The sequence below is a fragment of the Silene latifolia genome, chromosome X (genome assembly GCF_048544455.1).
Source record: "Silene latifolia isolate original U9 population chromosome X, ASM4854445v1, whole genome shotgun sequence".
NCBI lineage: Eukaryota > Viridiplantae > Streptophyta > Magnoliopsida > Caryophyllales > Caryophyllaceae > Silene > Silene latifolia.
Window position 1 is genome coordinate 345287291 of NC_133537.1, and position 19116 is coordinate 345306406.

The window sequence follows — 19116 nt, forward strand, 5'->3', positions numbered from 1 at the left end:
TGCTAAAATCCTTGGTAGTGTCATGTATCTTATGTGTTCATCTCGTCCTGACATTGCATATTCTGTTGGGAGATTGAGTAGATATACTCATAATCCCGGTCATGATCATTGGAGTGCATTAGTTCGTTTGCTTAAATATCTTAAAGGTACAAATTTGAGTTTGGTTTATCATATTGTGGTTATCCTCCGTTTTGGAGGGATATTGTGATGCTAATGGATCTCGGAGAGTAAGGATATACACTCTACCAAAGTGGTTATGTTTTTACTTTAGCAGAGCAAATTTGTATCTTGGAGGTCATCCAAGCAAACGTGTATTGCGAGATCAACAATGGAATCGGAATTTATAGCTCTCGAATTGGCTGGTCGAGAAGCAGAATGGTTGAGAAGTTTAGTAGCGGACATTCCTCTTTGGCCAAAGCCCGTGCCATCTGTGCCCCTACATTGTGACTCGTAATCGCCATTCATGTAGCCAAGAATAAGGCTTATAATGGCAAGAGTAGGCATATACGCCTAAGGCATAATATTGTTTGTAACTTGATCAAGTTTGGTGTTATTTCTTTAGATTATGTGAGGTCGGAAAGTAATATTGCCGATCCACTGACAAAGGCCTTAAACAGAAACTAGTTTCGTAAACCGCTAAAAGATGGGATTGAGCCCACCTACGTAGTGCTTTTACGATGGATACCCAACTGGATTACAGATTCAATGAGGTCAAACGAAATCGTCGAGCATTGCTTGTATTCTTTTACTTGATGAATAAAGGAGGTTATTCAGTTTATCCCTTTTAGCATGTTTGTTTCTGCAGGTTAGGTTGGACGGTGGTAGTCCTTAATGAGTTCCATATCTCACGGTTTGAGTGGTGTGTGCAGTACACACTTGATGGACTCACCTACGTGATTGTGGAGTGTTGGCCGCCTCCTATGAGAATAGATGTAGGCTATTCTCTAATGCAATCATGAGACAAGGTTTTTCATGGGGCCATAAGTTACTCGAGGGAACTGTTCTCATCTTCATCCTTTTTCAGGTTCAAGACTATGTTCACCTGATTATAGCTTTTCTTATATTTCTTTTGTTTTCTTAAGTTTGGACCAAGTGGGGGATTGTTGGAGTTTTGGTTGCTCCAAAGCTTAAGTAAAACAACACTTATCCCACATTGGAAGAATAGTGGGGGAGTGTTGTATTTATATATGGAAGAGAGTTAACTAGAGTTAACTAGACTATAGTGGGTAGACTATAGTCTCCCCACGCGCGCGCCGCCGCCGCCGTCCGGCCGGCTCGTGACACGTGTGCGGTGTGGTGGGGCCCCTTTTTGCTACTGGTCCGAATTTTCTCCTCGGATTCTTTTTTATAGCTGTTGAGATTTTATTCCGCAATCAATACAATTCATTACACGATTTATGACAATTAAATTGCAGAATCAATGGCATTCACTTTTCGACTGTTGGAGGAGCCTCTTGGCTACTATATAAATCCTCTTCCTCCTCAGTTTTATACACACATAAAACTAAAAAATTCTCCTTCTCTATTTCGTCCTTTTCTATACTATTAATACTGAGAACAGTTCCCGCTTCCGCCCTTGGTGTGCAACATTGTGCGGAAGGAGGCGTTAACCCTGGAATCGGTGACCACGGAACCCAAGGAGCACCTGTGTGGGGGTCTAACTGATTTAGGGCAGTGTCTTACACGGCGTCTCGATTAAGGGTTGTTTCGGATCAGCTAAGTTCATTTTCTTTCAATAGCCAACGGGTGCAGTTGGGCCACGGCGACGTTCATGGCTCTAATGATAGCCATGACGTAATCATTCAGCGGAAATCGGAGCCCGTACTCCAAGTGCCGGATGTATACGCCGGTGCAACCCGGTGGAGGACAACAGATGGCCTGGCCCTCCTCAGGGATAACAATTTTGTACCCCCTGCCAAAGTGGAAATGGCCCTCGAAAAATGTCTCGCCGGAACAACTGGCGAACTTATGAGTCCAGACACGGTCCAGACGGACCTTACAGGCCTCGCCGTGGTCCATGACGTACTGCCTCCCCTCATTAGGACGAGTCCTCCCAACACCATCATCATCATCGTCGTCATCATCCTCCCAGTCCTCCAAAACCTTTTGGTCGACCTCGGGAGAAGGAGACCTCAGACCCCCGGACCTTAGCGGGACGGCGGCCAGTGCCTCCTCTTCATCCAGACGCGACAGGGAACCCCCCGGCGCACGATTACTAGGTCCGGCCTCAGTAGAAGACATGGTAGCAACAGTTATTCAACAAAATAAGAGATCGAAAAAAGTTTGTTTGTTTACCTTGAAGAAAAACACTAGCCGAAGTAACGACACTGAAGATTAGAAAAGAGAAAAGCCCTTGAAAATTTGGAGGAAAGAAAATTTTAAGAGAGAATGAAATTGGTGCCCAATTTCAGGGACTAAGTACCCTATTTATAGAGGAAAGCCCATGAAGAAGGACCAATCAAGGCACAGGCCATGAAACGTCAGCCAATCAACAAACAGACACGTGTCAGGCATGCAGCCACGGAATGTCAATCGTTGCAACAGTTGAACGTCAATCAATGCAACAGTGACCAAGCGTCTTCAACACGCCCCTTCATATCTCTCTGCCTGTTCATCTTCCTCAACAAATTCCTAGGTATCCGTTTCTCCGCCGGCCACATGATCAACCAAGCTTGTCAGCATCGGCCAGGGGGCAATCAGAAACAACCGGCACTCTCCACCCTGGTCTCAGCCGGCGTCATTGCCTTTTCCACATCGGATGTCCATTACACAACCATATGGAGGGGGGATATGGTACGGCCTAAGCAGGGCCACGCCGAGGTAGAAGAAGTTTCGAAAGAAAAAATTTGTCTTGCGCAGAATATACGCTCAACATACATCGGAGCCCATACCACGGCATAGACTACGCTAGGGGCAAATTGATGGGGCATATTCTCGCACCACGACTACCAACATATGAGCAAGGTCAAAGATATCCACAATTTAACCTAAGAATCACTATTCATCTGGTAATATCTTCCTTATCTCTCTACAATATATACTTCACCAAGTAACAACAACTTATCTTTCTAAGTTTACTGACTTGAGCGTCGGAGTGAGTTCGCTCGGCCCAAAGCCGAGCCCTCAGTTTGCTCATTGTTTCAGGAGATCGCAAGGAGGAGTTAACAAAAGACGTCATTCTACAAGCACGGGTAGTAACGTATAACTGCTCTGGAATTACACCCGGAACAGTTATTTTAATCACTCTATCCACAATATTTATTTTAATCACCATATTTTATCGGAAATAGGAGGGAGTATAAGTTGGTAGGATAAAGTGAGTAAGGGGCTTAGGGGTGAAATTGGGGGTGGAGTGGGATCCCCAATTGAAATAGAGGTTGAGCCCTAAAACACAGTTAGAGCGCAGAGGGAGGCCATAAGTACAACGTCGTCAATGTATTAAATCATAATCCTCCTAAATCAATCAATCAATCAATCTGTATCTTCTCCTGATAGAGATATCGGAAATAGTAAAGGGGGTGACGGAGATCTATTCTATTATCTATAGAATAGAATAGAATAGAAATAGAATAGAATGGAATCCGTAGGAGGAAAGAGGAAGATAGATGAGGAAATAGAGTTGGCGAAGCAGAAAGCTCAGGCAATCGCTGCTCGTCTAATATCGGATGCGGCTGTCGGCGGTGGCGGTGGCGGTGATACTAAAAGACCTCGAACAACCACCACAGACGCAACACCTGACTACTCATCCTCATCCTCTACAGTGGCTGCTGCAGTATCCTACACTCCTATGACTAATAATAACATCAACCCCAGCAGTCAGAAAATATCAATCCCAAATGCGAAAGTAGGTGTGATTATTGGTCGTGGTGGGGATATGATTAAGAACCTTCAGGCTCGTTCTGGTGCTCGTATTCAGATAACTCGAGACAATGACGCTGATCCTTGTGCCTTGACTCGTGATGTTGAATTGATGGGTACTCCTGACCAGATTGCTCGTGCTCAACACCTTATTACTGAAACCATTGCAGAGGTCTTTTTCTTCTTTCTTTCTTTTATTGTTGCTTGCTTGCTTGTGTCTTCCATTATTTTATTTTAGGGATATTCTACGGTGTACCCCCGAGTTTTTCAGTTTTCTATGTTGTACCCCTCCTTTTTTTTAATTCTACAGTGTACCCCTAAACTTCTTCCTTATTTCTCCATCATAACCTCGTTTAACTCTCCATTAACTTTACCACTATCAAACGACCGTACTTTCACCTTTATTCCGACTATTAATGTTGTATCGCCATTTTATATGAGAAATATCACAGATGACCTTTAATAAGCACCAACTGCTATTAAAAACATCTGTTATGATTCATGACATGATAATGGAGATTTTTTGAACTTTTAGTTAGTTTCATATACTATTTCTTGGGCTAATGAGTAATTCGGCGAACTAATAAGTAAATGAGTAGGTTATTGAGTAACTGGAATTATAAATAGACGATTTAATAGGTCATTTAAGAAACTAAGTTGGCAATGACAATAAATAAGGTCATGGTATAGACTAATGTATAGAGTTTAAGGGTACACTATGGAATATAAAAAAAGGAGGGGTACAACGTAGAAAACCGAAAACCACGAGGGTACACGGTAGAATATCCCTTTATTTTATTTTATTATATTATATGTAATATGCAGGCGGACGCTGCTTCTTCTGGTCCGTCTGGTAATAGAGTCCCCCTCCCTCCTCTCCAGTCAGGTGCCCAACAGTTTGTCATCAAAGTTCCTAATGACAAGGTTGCTTTAGTCATTGGCAAAGGTGGTGAAACCATCAAAACCATGCAATCCACCTCCGGTGCTCGCATCCAGGTTTACTTTACTTTTCTACTTTACTTTCTTCCTTTCATTCTACCCTTGTCTACTTCCTTTTCAACTCTGCTTTTCTCCTGCTTTTCCAGGTTGTTCCTCTTCACCTTCCCCCGGGTGATACTTCCACCGAAAGAAACGTATATATTAACGGAACTCAGGATCAGATTGACTCTGCCAAAGAGTTGGTCAATGAAGTTATTAGCGGAGTAAGCTGCTCCCTCCCTTTTAACCCATTTCATTCATACTCTGCTCTGTCTTGGATTCATCATTTGCAACTGCTTTAATTACACATTACAATGTTTTCTATGTATTGCCTATCTTAGTTACTCAATACTTAAATCATTCAACCCCTATATAATCACACTTTCTAACCAACTCTTGCTAGTTACTCGTTTTTTTTCACTTTACTTCACTGGGAACCAAGTACGCTTTTAGGGTTTTGATTCTCTCAATATGTACGCCTCAATATGTTCTTATTGTGTCAAAATGTGAATCACAGAATCGGTTGAAGGTTTTGTCTGCTACTAATGCCTACACACACCCTGCTTACGCCGCTACAACTTGGACTCCCCCGGGTCAACCCCCTGCACAACAGCCACCAGCATATGGCGGCTATACACAGCCTGCTACATACGCAGTCCCACCTCCACCTTATTATGCTGGCTACCCCCCTCACCAGACAAACACGCCCCAGCATCACTCTACTGGCTATAACACATATGGACAGCCTCTGCCTGCTTCAGCTCCGCCAAGTATGGCCTACAACTACGGCCAAATGCCATCAACTGCAGGCTACAATTATAATCAAGCATACCCACAGCAGCCGCTAAGTTATGGGCAGGACATATCAGGACAAGTCCAACCACCAGATCAGTCTAAACCTTTTACAAATTCTGCCTATGGGCCTCCGGCTACGTCTGGACAGCCTGACGGATCAGGGTATGGAGGCCCAGTAGTGTCTGGACAGCCTGATGGTTCAGTGGCTCAGTCTCAGCCTCCACCTGCATATGCTACTGGCTATGATCAGGCAACACCTGCTCAACCTAATGGTGGTAGCGCTTTTCCTACCTATTCTGGTGCACCACTTGTTCAGCCACCTTACAGTCAGACTGGTTATCCACAAACAGCTTATGGACAGCAACAAGAGGGTCAAGTGGCAAACCAGGCGTCTTACTCTTATTATGGTCAAAGTGGGTATCCTCCACCTGCCCAAGCAAGTTATTATCAAGATGCATATCCAGCTGTTACCCCACCCCAGGCGCCTCCTCAAATCCAGCCACAAGGAACTAATGGGGTTCCTCAGCCATCTTCTTACGGAGTTGAGAAAACAGATGGTGGTGGTGCTGCTGCTGCAGATGAAAAAGAAAAACCGCAAAGTTGATCATTTCCCTTGATTGCTGTATTTGTCCCCAGTTTTTGTCGATCAATGTTGACTTTTTTGTGGCACAGTCTTATTCTGCGGCTGTAGCTTTGTGATTTAGACTTGATCTTACCTGCACTTTTTGGAACTCTTTAGATCTAGTTGATGTTGCCAATGGGGTATAAAAAATGATTCTACATTATTAGTTTATTGCCCATTCCAGCAGAATGATATAGAGGAAGAATACAGTACAATTTGAGATTCTTCTTTGAAAGGTTACTCAGAAAATTGAACTGAAACATTGAGATGAAATCGAAATCGTCTTATCATAATTAACCCTTCAGCAAATTCCCATCTATGCTTTTTTTTTTTTCATTGACATAAAAGAATCACACTATATATTGTTTTTCATATGAAAACAGTCGTTATATCTCTTAGTTTCTACCCAACCAAAAATAGGGAAAAGGCAAACAGTATAACATTCTTGTTCTGAGATGATGGGCAGAGCATGGTAAAGGTTTTTTTCGTCCCAGTGGAGCATGGTAATGTTCAACACATGATACAAGAGTACATTGCATTACAAAAAAAATAAGAAAAGAGAAATGAGCTTTCTTGGTAGCTAATGCCGTCCCTTCTTTGAAGGTTGTTTCAATTACATCCAGCGTCTTCTTACGTGATCACATAGCATATACTATCTCTCCACTGCTGTCCATGTCGAGCTCAGGATCAGATTCAAGATCCTCTTCCATATCATCATCGATGTCCAAGCTGCCAGTGAGATACTGGTTTAGACTTTGAGATCCAGCTGCAGGTATAGTTGCTTCTGATATTATTTGCATTATCTCATCTATGCTTTGCATTGGCTGATCAGGTTCTTCATACTCACCATTTGTCGCCTTCTCATCCATGAGATCCGCTGGTAGGTTCTTTTGGAACCATTCATGCTGCCTTATCTCGGGAATGGTGATCCTCTTTGACAAAGGTTAGGCATTGTCAGCATATATTAGCATTGGTAACTTAGTATTTGATGACAATCATTCTGTTGATAGTAACTTAGGAGTACAAGGCCAGTGTCATTTTTTGTAAAAGCATCAGGAATCATAATTTGGTAACCATTATCAAACTAGCATATGTTGAGACACAGAGTCACACATACAAAGGTGACAAGAAATTGATTGGATCAGATCAATAACTTACCTTTGCTGGGTCAGCGACAAATATTCTCGAGAGCAAATGGCGACATTCTGGAGATATATGGACATAATCAGGAATAGAGTATTGGACATTTAAAATTCGCTGCACCAGTAGAAAGTAGAAACCAGTAAGAGTCAGAGAGGCAACCAAACAGCCACCTGAGTGTAATATATAGTCATTTTGGTGAATGACCAACCTGTATTGTCTTACGAAAATTCTTAGGTTCGTCTGGGTCTTCAAATGGGTATGCCCCAACCAACATAACATATAAGGTCACCCCACACGACCACACATCTGCAATCTGATCACAAGGGAAAATGACAACCGAGAAGAAATCTACTTTGATACTGTATATTCTAGGCAAGCTCTTTCCACACTTGTGCACACCATGCGCCATCATAAGATTTATTCAATTAGACATTTGTTTGATGCTGAATACACATGGTACCTTTTGAATTATTGGATCTTGACAATGGTTTAACAACTAAATAGCTCTTGTTCAGATAAGCTGCCATACAGGGGGTGGGTGGTGTCTCAGTGATATTTCCAGCATCATCCTTGTTGTCAAAGTAGTACCCAAGTAGAAGCTAGATTGTGATTCTTAACTTGAAAAAACGTTTGAAATGAATCATGGAATAAAACACCATAATCACACAAGATATGTTGAGTTAGCGAGAGCATCTCACCTTGCCATCATATTCTTTCTTGAGTAAGACCTCAGGTGCAATATATGCAGGAGTTCCAACAGTTGATTTTGGTTGGGAATGCAGAACCGAGGACTGAAGATAAACAAATACCAATAAGTGTCTTTTCCTTTATCGAAGTTTCCCATAGACTATAGTGTCGGGCTATACTTTGGACTGAGATAACATGGAGTAGACCGACCAACAAAAGAGGGTTCAAGCAATTACCTTTGAGTACCCAAAATCACAAATCTTCAAACGAGGAGCTGGACTTCCATCCAGTAAAGTGTTCTCCAGCTTTAAGTCTCGATGACAAACTTGCTAACAAGTGAAAATGTAACAACAAGTAGTCAGTCAAGATGAAAGCTTAAACAAAACAAAGAACACAAATAGTCAATTAGTAGTGTTGTAGACGTACCATAGCATGACAGTAGCTGACCCCCGAAATCAATTGTTGAAAGAAGAACCGTGCCTACTTGATTGATGAGAATCAGCATGAGCACCGACTTTTGTAGAAAAAGATTCTCCCTTTGTCTCCGATTCATTTGTTTACCTTTTTTTTTTTTCTTTTTTTTTTTTAGTCAAAGGTAAACAAATGATTGGGGATGATGGAGTATTATAGAGATGAAAAGGCAAATAAAGAGTAACCTCATCCTCACTGAACCTTCCAGCATTACATATCCGTTCGAAGAGTTCCCCTCCAGAAGCATATTCCATGACAATAGCCAAATGAGTAGGAGTTAATATAACCTGAAGAAGCATCATCAAGTTAGAAGGAAATAGAAACAAGAGTGAGGTGACTGAGTGTTGTTGTACATACATACATACATACCTCTTTAAATCTGACAATGTTGGGATGTCGCAATGACCTATGATTAATGATCTCCCTCTGCACATTCTCATCTATCTGCAGTTGCACATATATAAGAAATTCAACATGTGTAGTATGCAATGCAATGCAAGTAAATCCATCCAAACAAAGGAGAAAGGAGAAATTAAAGGACAGACCTTGTCACCTCTCTCAATGTATTTGACAGCAACAAGGTTATTAGTGTTCTTATCTCGCATCAAACGGGCAACCCCGAAGTTGCCCGAACCAATGTCTTTAAGCAGCTCATAACGATCACTGTCATGCATGATGGGCATGTCTGAATTTGTAACATGGTTAATGTTACCGCCTTCTACAGGGCCACGCTCCATTGCTCTTTCACACCGACTCAACTTAACCTCCTACTACTAATGATCAAATTCAAACAAACCCAGCAAAAAAGTAGAAATCTTTTTGACGTGATGGAGGAGTGTACGTGTCGGGAAATCGATCACAACCTGGGGGTATTGTGCTTAGTTCAATATGAAAGCAAAGGGAATCCCGTGAAACTCCACTTTAAACAAACTTAGAAATTAATTACACAACTTTGTCTGGGGGGTCTCGTGAATGTCTGAAACCAAATTAGCCCATCACGTCAGCTACCTGCTGTCTCTGCATTTTATTGTTTAAATTGGGATCAATGGAGGATGCTGAAAATAGAAAATGATGTCAGATTCTGAAGCAAGATTTTTTATGTGGAAACCCTGGGGTCTCCTGCTTCTCTGTCACTGACAGTTGATATGCTCTGCTAATAAACTCCCACCTCATTCTTCTATCCTTATTTCCCAATTTATTCCTCTAATACCCCTCAAACGGAAAATAAACAAGCAAAGAGGATAAAGGCCATATTACACCTAAATTAATCCTTTAACTAAAGAATTCACAGTTTTTTACATTCTTCTAAAACGTTGACTTTTTTTTCCCAAAATCTTTTCAATCGCGCTAATATGCCTTAAAATGACTAACACGTGCCCAACACTCTGTTAAATATTTTTTTTTAATCAAATTTTTAAAATAACTTGGAATATAGTAGCTTCTTTTGTTTATTCGACACGGATAGAAAAGTATTTTTAAATATCTACATGTCTCAATTTTTAACCATATACTTATCTATTACTATGTACATTTTTATAGACTATGCCCTTTTAATTTGGAACCAGTCGACCAAGAAAATGTAGATAATAACCTTTAGAATCGTTACATTTCTCCGTTCTTCCGAATTTGATGAGAATTTTTGCCAAAACATTGTCATAGTATGCCTTATGCGGTTATGCCCTTATAATGATTAATGACTGCTAGGTATTCAAATCAGCCTATATATGTCCTTATTACAAAAGCATGTCTTTTATGTTCCATTGAGACACTTTTTTTTTTATTGGATAAACGGACGACAATGCAATTTCGAGGCATTCTATTCCAAGGCCTAGTTGACATGTAAACCATGGCTAATACTCTAATAGCCTGTAGATCCGGCGAGTTTTGAAGCTATCATCAAGTTTTATTTTCTTGCAACAATCTCGTCAATAGGGCGAGTATGCCTTAAAGTGATTATTGGGTGCTTAAAACTCCCTAAAACGATGTAGAATAATATACAACTCATTTTGTATGTTTATGACAGAACTCGTAAAGTACACCTAATATCTCTGGATGTCTAGTTTTTATTACCATGGACATACTTTTCGAGTGAGTAGTGAAGATTGACGAAACCGAGTAACATTAGTAAGTTTAAAGTGGTTTTCACTTCCCTCCGACTTGCCTCGCTATGCGAAAGATTCGACCCGTCTTTTATTATAGACGGATATCTCCGTGTATAATTTGAATTTGTGTTTTAAGATATCCGAAAAGTGAGAAGTTGATGGGCCATTATCCATGATTTTTAGGATTACAAATGTGTGTGTGAGAGGTGTAAGTAACCAAAGAAACCCATTAGAAAATTGGAAGTATAACCTTGACGACCCAACCCCTTAATTAATTTAATTAAAAATTAATGTTAATGATAATCTGAAAAAGGAAGAAAGGGGGAAAATGGTAGAGGAGTCGGAGCTAGTGAATAGGTTACGGGAAATATTGAGGAAGTCGGACTTGAATACGACGTCGGCTGGAGCAGTGCGGCGGCAATTAGAGAGCGACTTTGGTGTTGATTTGTCTGACAGGAAGAAGTTTATATCCCAACTCATTGACGATATTATTCACCAGGAACATCAAGATAAAGATGATGAAGATAAAGATAAAGATGATGGTGATGATGATGATGAAGAAGAAGAAGCTACCACCAGTCCAAGGTAGGTACCATGCAATATGAATTCATATACTGGTATCAGCAATAGCAATAGTACCTTTTGTTGTATTGATTGAGTAGTTATTAATTCACAAATTCATTTATAGATCTAACAGCTTGGAGGAAGAGGATGAGGAGGAGGAAACCCCCAAGAAGGAGACGGAGAAGAAGAGAGGTGGTGGGGGTTTTGCCAAATTATGCAGTCTATCCCCTTCCCTTGAAGATTTCTTCCAAGTTTCCGAGATGGCTCGAACTCAGGTCACTCTTTCATTTATCTCATTATCATTCGTTTGTTCATTCATTTATTCATTCATTTATTCATTCATTCATTAATTCATTCATAGGTTGTTAAGAAACTGTGGGAATATATCCGTGAGAACGATTTGCAAGACCCCAGTAACAGGCGTAATATCAAGTGTGATGACAAGCTACGTTCCATTTTCCGTGTTGATAAGATCAATATGTTCCAAATGAATAAAGTTCTCTCCAAACATATCTGGCCATTACAGATTCCCAACGGTACCACTACCACCCCACATCCTATTTCCTACCACCCCTATTCATTCTCATCTCTTTTTTTTGTATATGACCATCATTCTTTTGCAGAATCTTCTGTCACTTCTGCGCCTCCTCCACAGAAGAAGCGTAAACGCCAGACAGACGACCATGACACTGGTATACTCTTCATACCACTGCATTTTTACTCCTAATTCCTCTTTTTCTTCCCACTTACAACTTCATTTACTGCCATCCTACTTTTTTAGATGTCCAAAAAACTAAGGGAAAAGCAAAACAACACAATGGGGGTACTTCTGCTCTTCTTATGCCACTGCACTTGTCAGAGGCTTTTGTCAAATTTCTTGGTACTGGCGAAACTACCCTTTCCCGCCCAGAAGCTGTCAAGAGAATTTGGGGATACATAAAGCAAAATGATCTCCAGGTATTCTCTTCTCTTGCTAATGATTCACAAACTGTATTAACAAAAAAAGCCCCATAAAAATGATTTAGCTGTCTCATGGATACGTGGATTCATCCGCTCACCAATGCAATTAAGCAACCTTTTTGGATAAACTATCATGTGATTGTGTGCTCCTTTATTAACTGTAAGGCGGTCACAATATAGTTGATGGCAATAGTTCTCTTCGAGCTAGAAGGTTCTGTGGTGTTCCCGCTCCATTAGTTCCTGCTTTAACTAATCAACTGTATAATGCTAGTCAATGGTTGCATTGAAATTTTCATTGAGGCTATTGTTAAAAGGGAAAAAAAAGTTTTATACCATGACTTGAAGCTGCCATTGCCCCATAGGTCTCTACCCGTCTTCTCTCTTTATTTCTTGGGTTTTTATATGGTGTACCCTTCAATTTTTTCATTTTCTATTATATACCCCTCCTTTGTGTAAATCATCTATACCTTTACTTAGCCTACTAGTATAAAACGTGACCTAAGCTTAATTTTCGGTTAAGTTGATGACAAAGATGATGACTAGATATTTCCTACATGATGACAAGGCCGTTCATTTTTTAATGAAACGTACAACCCAGTATCCACCAAAGACACATTTACACACCTCATCAAACCCTTGTAAACTATTCATCTTCCTCTGATTAACTTACTTTTTATTTTAATTGTTGAATGATTTTCACGCTAAATAAGCTGCTACAAGTCATATATGATCATTTTCTCTAAAGTTTCAGCTATGTATGCTAGTGTTTTTAGTGTTCTTTCAATTTATTCAATTTTCTCACGGTGCGTTAAAGACGACTTTGTGCCCTTATAATTTCCATTTATATTGTTCTTTTTCATTATTTCTTTCGAAATTGAATATATACTATGCGAAAGGTTAAAACTTTGGAGTCAGATTAGGATTTGAAGGATGGAGAAGTAGAATATGAAAACAGGTGATTGCACATTAGCTCAGTCTAAAATCTAAATTAACAATTCCTAAGTTGAATAGGATGAGTTTTAGTTTATTGTCGAAGTTGGAACCAATGGCTTACTCTGTCAGCTACATTTGTCAAATGGAATCAATATTATTGGTGGATGAAAATTGAAATGCATGGTGTCTTTGTGAACAACTGCATTTTGGAGAAAGCAAATTCTAATGGTTGGTTAATACCCACTTGAATATTCTGGAACATCAATTTAAGGAACTGAAACAAATTATCTATATAATACCATTTCAAGTATGGTGAAAGCTGCTGAGCAGGGTGTCGATTGCCAAGAAAACATGAAGAAATCAACTAAAATGGAAGTAAGAAGAAGATGAAGTTAAATGCATAGGTTAGTAGAAAAAATAAGGGAAGTTTTTGTGAGATTGAGGGAAAATAAATCCACCTCATCAGTCCTTGTCATCATCACATTAACAGGAAGTTAGACGGAAAAATTAACTTGGGTCATGTTGTACAAAAACTAACGAAGTACAGGGGTATATGGTATAAATGAGAAAAGGAGAGGTATATGATAGAAAATGAAAAAATTAGAGGGTACATCGTAGAAAAACCCTTATTTCTTTATGTCTTCTCTGTGTTGACACTTGACAGTATATCTGAAGCTGTTAGAACATTAATCCATTAGGTCATCAGATCCAGTACGTCTCCCTTTAGTCCTCCATTATTCCTCATTCTTTGGTTGCCCGTTGTCACGGAGCAATAGCATAAACCTCTGCATCTTGTTTTTTTTTTCTCCCTTGGATATCAGTATGTCAGTCACACTACTCCCTCCCCTCTTCTCTTTAATATGTTCAGCCCTCCTTCCAATGCAGACCAACAACTCAACAAGGCACCAACCTTCATTATTAATTTCTTTCTCTCTAGCCCTCAGTCGCCATATCAGTTCACCAACTTTTGCCCGTTCTCTACCACCATTATCCTCTATTTTTGAGCTGGGTTTTATGGAGTCGGTTATTTCAGTGGCTTTTGTGGGTGATGGAGTGGATCATTGTCTCCGTAAGAGTACGGCGTGGTGATGGTGGTACTTTGTTGAAGGGTTGAAGGATTTTCATAGCGGAGAAAGGGTACTTTTCTGAGGACTGGGCTGAAGTTTTAGGAAGGGTTATTAGTGATGGTGGTGGTAATGATGTAGAGATTGGGGGAGGTGAAGACAAGTAGACAACTAAATGATCAGATTATGAGCGTAATGTGTGCAAGCTGTCTCGGTAGTAAGGAATGAATGTAGTTATAACTTATAATCATCCAATAGAATATTGCTAATTTTGTTGTTGAACCAAATAAACTCAGGTGTAGATAAAACCTCTGTTCCGGACTTCCAGCCATTATTTACCAATTCTACTTTGATATAGGTCAATCATATGTTTACCTTTCCACTTTGAAAAAGATTGTCACTATTATCAAATTGCCAAATTACACCATGCTTATCGTACAACCCCATTCCGCTCCTTCCTCCCCATGTCCATCACCCCTCAAATGATGTACTTTCATGTTGATGTCATGATGTGGGAGGAAGAGTGGATAAGGGATCTATTGATCTTTATACCGAATTTAAAGGGAAACAAATGACGGGACGATGTAGTTGTTTATTAGCTGAGTGATCTGTTGACTGACCTTTCTGTGCTGCTTGTATTGAAGGATCCGTCAGACAAGAGGCAAATACTATGTGACGAAAAGCTAAAAGAACTGTTTGAAGTGGATACATTCCATGGGTTTTCAATGAGCAAGTATCTGAAAACTCATTTGAGCAAGGTGGAGCAATAAGCTGAGCTCTATCTGACCTTTCATGTAGTCACCTGGAAGGTAGGTGAGCAATTTTGTTCAACTGTGACAGGTCCTTTTTTTTTTTCTTTTAGTCTGCTAAAACTTAGGTTTACGTAGGTTAGTTGTGTTGGTTATATTCTTTCACCTTGACTAGTGACCTGGATGGATGTAATTAGTTCTTTTACTTTCGGTTCTATATGAAATTATGTAACCATTCTTCTCTACACCTTTGCTTTTACTTCGAACTTCAGATAAAGCTGTGTTTGGAATCTTTGAACTTTTTATGGATAGAAGCGATGAAGTGAGATCACTTAGGGGTGTTCATGAACCGAACTGCGAGATTTGTACGGGGAACCGAACATACGGTTCGGCTACAAGTCGAACCGTAACCGAACGTCCTCTGTTATCGCGTACCAGCACCCTCAAATTTCCTCTGTTGTTTCTCACATTTTGGTGGCTGCCTTATCTGACCCGAGAAACCGTCCGTATAATTTACAGATATTTTTGTTTCGGGACCCTAAAATTTCGAAAACCATGTACTCATACACTTAAATTTGAGCTGTTTGGGAGGTCGTACCGAGTCATGTTTTTTTTTCCGCTCAGTTTTTCTACCCCTTGTCTAAGGTCGCTTCGTGAGTTACAGTATTCGATTTCAACCCAAATAACAAGTATTCAACTATTTTTAAGGAGTATTCGATTTTCGTCCGAGACTAACTTATCGTATATCGGCAAGCTCAAATGTCCTCTTTTGCTTCTCAAAATTTGTGTGGCTGCTTTATCTGACCCGGGGATTCGTCCGTATGATTTACGGACATTTTTGTTTCGGGACCCTGAATCGAAATTTGAGTATTGTAGACTTTAATTTGAGCCTTTTGGAAGGTCGTACCGGGTTATGTTTATTTTCCTCTCAGTTTTTCTACCACGTGTCTGGGTTACTTCATGAGTTACTGACTACTGTATTCGTTTTTCAGCCCTAAAGAAGAAATATTTGTCTATTTTTAAGGAGTACCTGATTTTCGTTTGATACTTGACTGCACCCTCAAATATTCTCTATTACTTTTCAAAGTTTGTGGCTGCTTTATCTGACCTAAGGAACTCTTCGTATGATTTACGGTTATTTTTGTTCAGCGGCCCTAAAATCCTGAAAATCGTGTATTATACATTTTAATTTGAGCCATGTAGGAGGTTATACCGTTTTATATTCAGCTTAGTTTTCATATTTGCCCCTATTTTTACCCTTTTTTCTGAAAAGTCCCATTTTTTATTATGTTATCATTGGTTTGGTATGGATGGAGTAGTAATTAAACTCTAATTTCCTTTTGAATTTAGATAGGTGCATTAATTGGTTTGTAAACAGTCCGTCTTGCTTAAAACCGCCTTATTTCAGACCACAATAAGACCTCTTACAAGTGAGAAGCACATGGGTGGTGGGACACCCCCATGTGTTTTCCCACTCACACCCTAAATGGGCTTTTTGTGAGAGAAAATGGTATCCGTCTGACCATTTTAGACGGATATGACGGTCTGAAATAAGAATTTGCGGTTTGTAAAATGGCACTGATGATGCTTTTAACAACTTGACTGAAATAAAAGATTAATGCCTTAATTGTAAGGTTTGAAAGTACCAAGTCTTTTTAGGAAGAAGTAAACAACACAAAATCTCATTTGTGACCAACAATATCCGTCACTTTGGAGTGACGGATACCATTTTACCTCACAAAGTACCCATTTTTTCTCTCTCTGTAACACTATTCATGTGGTCCCCTTTCTCCACTAACTCATTTTGTTACCATTTTAACTCACAAAATATCCGCCACAAATGGTGACCCGTCACAAGGGAGACCAATTGAACAACAATGTTGGAATTCTTGTCATATGCGCTTAACTCTAAAAGAAGATGGCTATTTAGAGCATCCGCAACAATGGGGCTTTCCATATTTTTTCTTTCCTTCTCTTATTCGTCCACCTCATTTTCCACTAACTTTTTCATTTACCCTCCCCATTTCATAATTACATTTATGCAATAATGAACCTCCCCAATTCACACACAAACATTTGAGAACCTCCCCAAAAGTAACACAAATTGTCTTACTTTTTTTTTGGGGACCTTCCCTAAAAACAGTGGAGCCTCAAATAATGGGGAGGTTGGTGCAACAATGAGGATGCTCATATAAGGAGAGAGGGTGCATATGGGGAGCTATTTTCCCACCTTTGCGGATGCTTGCGAATTCTCCACTTTCACACCCTATTTCATCTATACTTGGAGCATCCGCAACAATGGAGTTCCCCATATTTTATCTCTCTTTTTCTTATTCGTCCACCTCATTTCCCACTAATTTTTCCATCTACCCTCCCCAATCTATAATCACATTTATGCAACAATGGGGTTCCCCATTTACCTATAAAAAATTGGAAACCTCCCCAAAAAGAACATAATTTACCCTTGCTTTTTTTTGGGAACCCTCTCTATTAATGGCGGAACCTCAAATTATGGAGAGGTTGGTGCATTAGTGAGGTTCCTCGTATGAGGAGAAAAAGTGCATATGGGGAGGTAGTTCTACACCTTTGCGGATGCTCTTAGTTGGGCGTTGAAGGTTACGCTGCGCGGCCCGCAAGGATCCCTTGGGCTCGGTTTTACTTTACCAGGACCATTGTAAATACTTCCTCCGTTCCGGTTAATTGTTATCTATTTCCGTTTTGGGGGTGTATTACTCAATTGTTATCTATTTTTAGTTTTGGTAAATTTAAGCAAGTGGATAAGTGGGGTATATGATATGGGGAAGTGGACATGTGAGATAGCTCATTTATTTATCATTATTTTTCTCTTCTTTTTCTCATTTTATTAGTGTTTGTGCCGAAATGGATAGATAATAAGAGCATCCGCAACAATGGAGCTCCCCATATTTTCTCTTTCCTTCTCTTATTCGTCCACCTCATTTTCCACTAACTTTTTCATTTACCCTCCCCATTTCATAACTACATTTATGCAACAATGAAGCTCCCCAATTCACACACAAACATTTGGGAACCTCCCCAAAAGTAACACAAATTGTCTTGTTTTTCTTTTGGGGACCTTCCCTAAAAACAGTGGAGCCTCAAATAATGGGGAGGTTGATGCAACAATGAGGATGCCCATATGAGGAGAGAGGGTGCATATGAGGAGCTATTTTCCCACCTTTACAGATGCTCTAAATGACCATGAGGGAGGGAGTACTTGTTTACACATTGAGATGATCACCTAGTCCCAACACTCACAAGCTTTGTTATCACCATTTTTATTCATTGTTATTTAAAAGATTTGGAATAAAAGAAGTTAATAAAGATTAATTCAACGTTACAAAATTTGAGACGAAAAAGGTCAAAACTTAGAATTAACTGAAAACTGTATTATTAAAATATGGGTTTTTCTAAAATGTGCCCTAAGGTCACATGTTAATAACCTTAATATGGTAAGATTAACAACATATTCTCATGAGATATTTAACTATAAACTCATTGTTACCATAATTAGTAAAAATATATTGTTAATCTTACCATATTAAGATTATTAACATGTGCCCTTAGGCACATTTTAGAAAAACCGTATTAATATTAGAGAAAATTGTTGATTACAGCCTTTTAAAAACCACTTTTTGAAAATTACAGCCTTATATAATTTTTTTTGTAAATTACATTCATAATATTACTTCTGATCAGAAGTTACATCCAAAACATATACTCAGGCGGAAAATTGATGCAAATTTGAATTTGAGTCACTTAACTTCATCTTTTATGACGAAATTGCCCTTACCATCATCTTTTATATTCTCTTATGTTCTTCACATTTCATTTGGCTATCATCTCTTTTAATTCTTCATATCTTCAACATTCTTACTTAATAAATCTTCCAATTTACCCCTTTCTTCAACATCCTTACCTAATAAATCTTCCAATTTACCCCTTTCTTCAACATCTATTCTAATCAATTTAATTGAATGAGACAAATGATAAGAATAATACCTCAAATATAGACAATAAAAAGAAGAATATACCAACTCATACAGCTACCCCTAAACCATCGTCGGTCTAATGATTAATTTATTTAATCCGATGACTTACAGAAAACAGTCGTAATAATCTATTGCCCTTTCTGCTACTACTCCTTTGGCACACATACCGGTATCCTTTGG

The 19116-nt window shown here is 39.4% G+C and overlaps 3 protein-coding genes across 4 annotated transcripts; 2 read left to right on the plus strand and 1 right to left on the minus strand.

Moving 5' to 3' along the window:
• The first annotated feature begins 3324 nt into the window (after positions 1-3324).
• Positions 3325-6424, plus strand: LOC141619806 (uncharacterized). Its single transcript, XM_074436826.1, has 4 exons — positions 3325-4030; positions 4684-4854; positions 4944-5060; positions 5354-6424. Exons 1-4 carry the CDS (start codon positions 3575-3577, stop codon positions 6233-6235), a joined length of 1626 nt encoding a protein of 541 aa, XP_074292927.1. The 5' UTR covers positions 3325-3574; the 3' UTR covers positions 6236-6424.
• A 281-nt stretch (positions 6425-6705) lies between these two features.
• Positions 6706-9918, minus strand: LOC141619807 (serine/threonine-protein kinase SRK2E). The gene is made up of 9 exons (XM_074436827.1): positions 9100-9918; positions 8924-8998; positions 8740-8841; positions 8510-8563; positions 8320-8412; positions 8095-8187; positions 7605-7709; positions 7412-7510; positions 6706-7185 (listed from the first exon to the last, which is right to left on the minus strand). The coding sequence occupies exons 1-9, from the start codon at positions 9289-9291 to the stop codon at positions 6892-6894; spliced, it is 1107 nt and encodes a 368-aa protein (XP_074292928.1). The 5' UTR covers positions 9292-9918; the 3' UTR covers positions 6706-6891.
• A 905-nt stretch (positions 9919-10823) lies between these two features.
• LOC141619808 (uncharacterized) lies at positions 10824-15311 on the plus strand. 2 transcript variants are annotated; one of them, XM_074436829.1, is made up of 7 exons: positions 10824-11241; positions 11345-11495; positions 11582-11756; positions 11844-11912; positions 12002-12177; positions 14822-14986; positions 15199-15311. In XM_074436829.1, the coding sequence occupies exons 1-6, from the start codon at positions 10985-10987 to the stop codon at positions 14945-14947; spliced, it is 954 nt and encodes a 317-aa protein (XP_074292930.1). In that variant the 5' UTR covers positions 10824-10984; the 3' UTR covers positions 14948-14986; positions 15199-15311. The 2 variants fall into 2 exon arrangements, with proteins under 2 accessions (XP_074292930.1, XP_074292929.1); XM_074436828.1 differs by lacking the exon at positions 15199-15311 and having other exon boundaries at positions 14822-15197.
• Positions 15312-19116: the final 3805 nt, after the last annotated feature.

Bases quoted from the DNA above. Each gene is read 5' to 3' on its own strand.
- LOC141619807 (XM_074436827.1), bottom strand. From the start codon at position 9,291: ATGGAGCGTGGCCCTGTAGAAGGCGGTAACATTAACCATGTTACAAAT. The intron at 8,999-9,099 runs GTCTGTCCTTTA...GTGCAACTGCAG, and splicing joins ACATTGAGAGAGGTGACAAG to ATAGATGAGAATGTGCAGAG. The intron at 7,511-7,604 runs GTTGGTCATTCA...CTACTGGTGCAG, and splicing joins ATTTTCGTAAGACAATACAG to CGAATTTTAAATGTCCAATA.
- LOC141619806 (XM_074436826.1), top strand. From the start codon at position 3,575: ATGGAATCCGTAGGAGGAAAGAGGAAGATAGATGAGGAAATAGAGTTG. The intron at 4,031-4,683 runs GTCTTTTTCTTC...TGTAATATGCAG, and splicing joins TTACTGAAACCATTGCAGAG to GCGGACGCTGCTTCTTCTGG. The intron at 4,855-4,943 runs GTTTACTTTACT...CTGCTTTTCCAG, and splicing joins CCTCCGGTGCTCGCATCCAG to GTTGTTCCTCTTCACCTTCC.
- LOC141619808 (XM_074436829.1), top strand. From the start codon at position 10,985: ATGGTAGAGGAGTCGGAGCTAGTGAATAGGTTACGGGAAATATTGAGG. The intron at 11,757-11,843 runs GTACCACTACCA...ATTCTTTTGCAG, and splicing joins GCCATTACAGATTCCCAACG to AATCTTCTGTCACTTCTGCG. The intron at 11,913-12,001 runs GTATACTCTTCA...CTACTTTTTTAG, and splicing joins GACAGACGACCATGACACTG to ATGTCCAAAAAACTAAGGGA.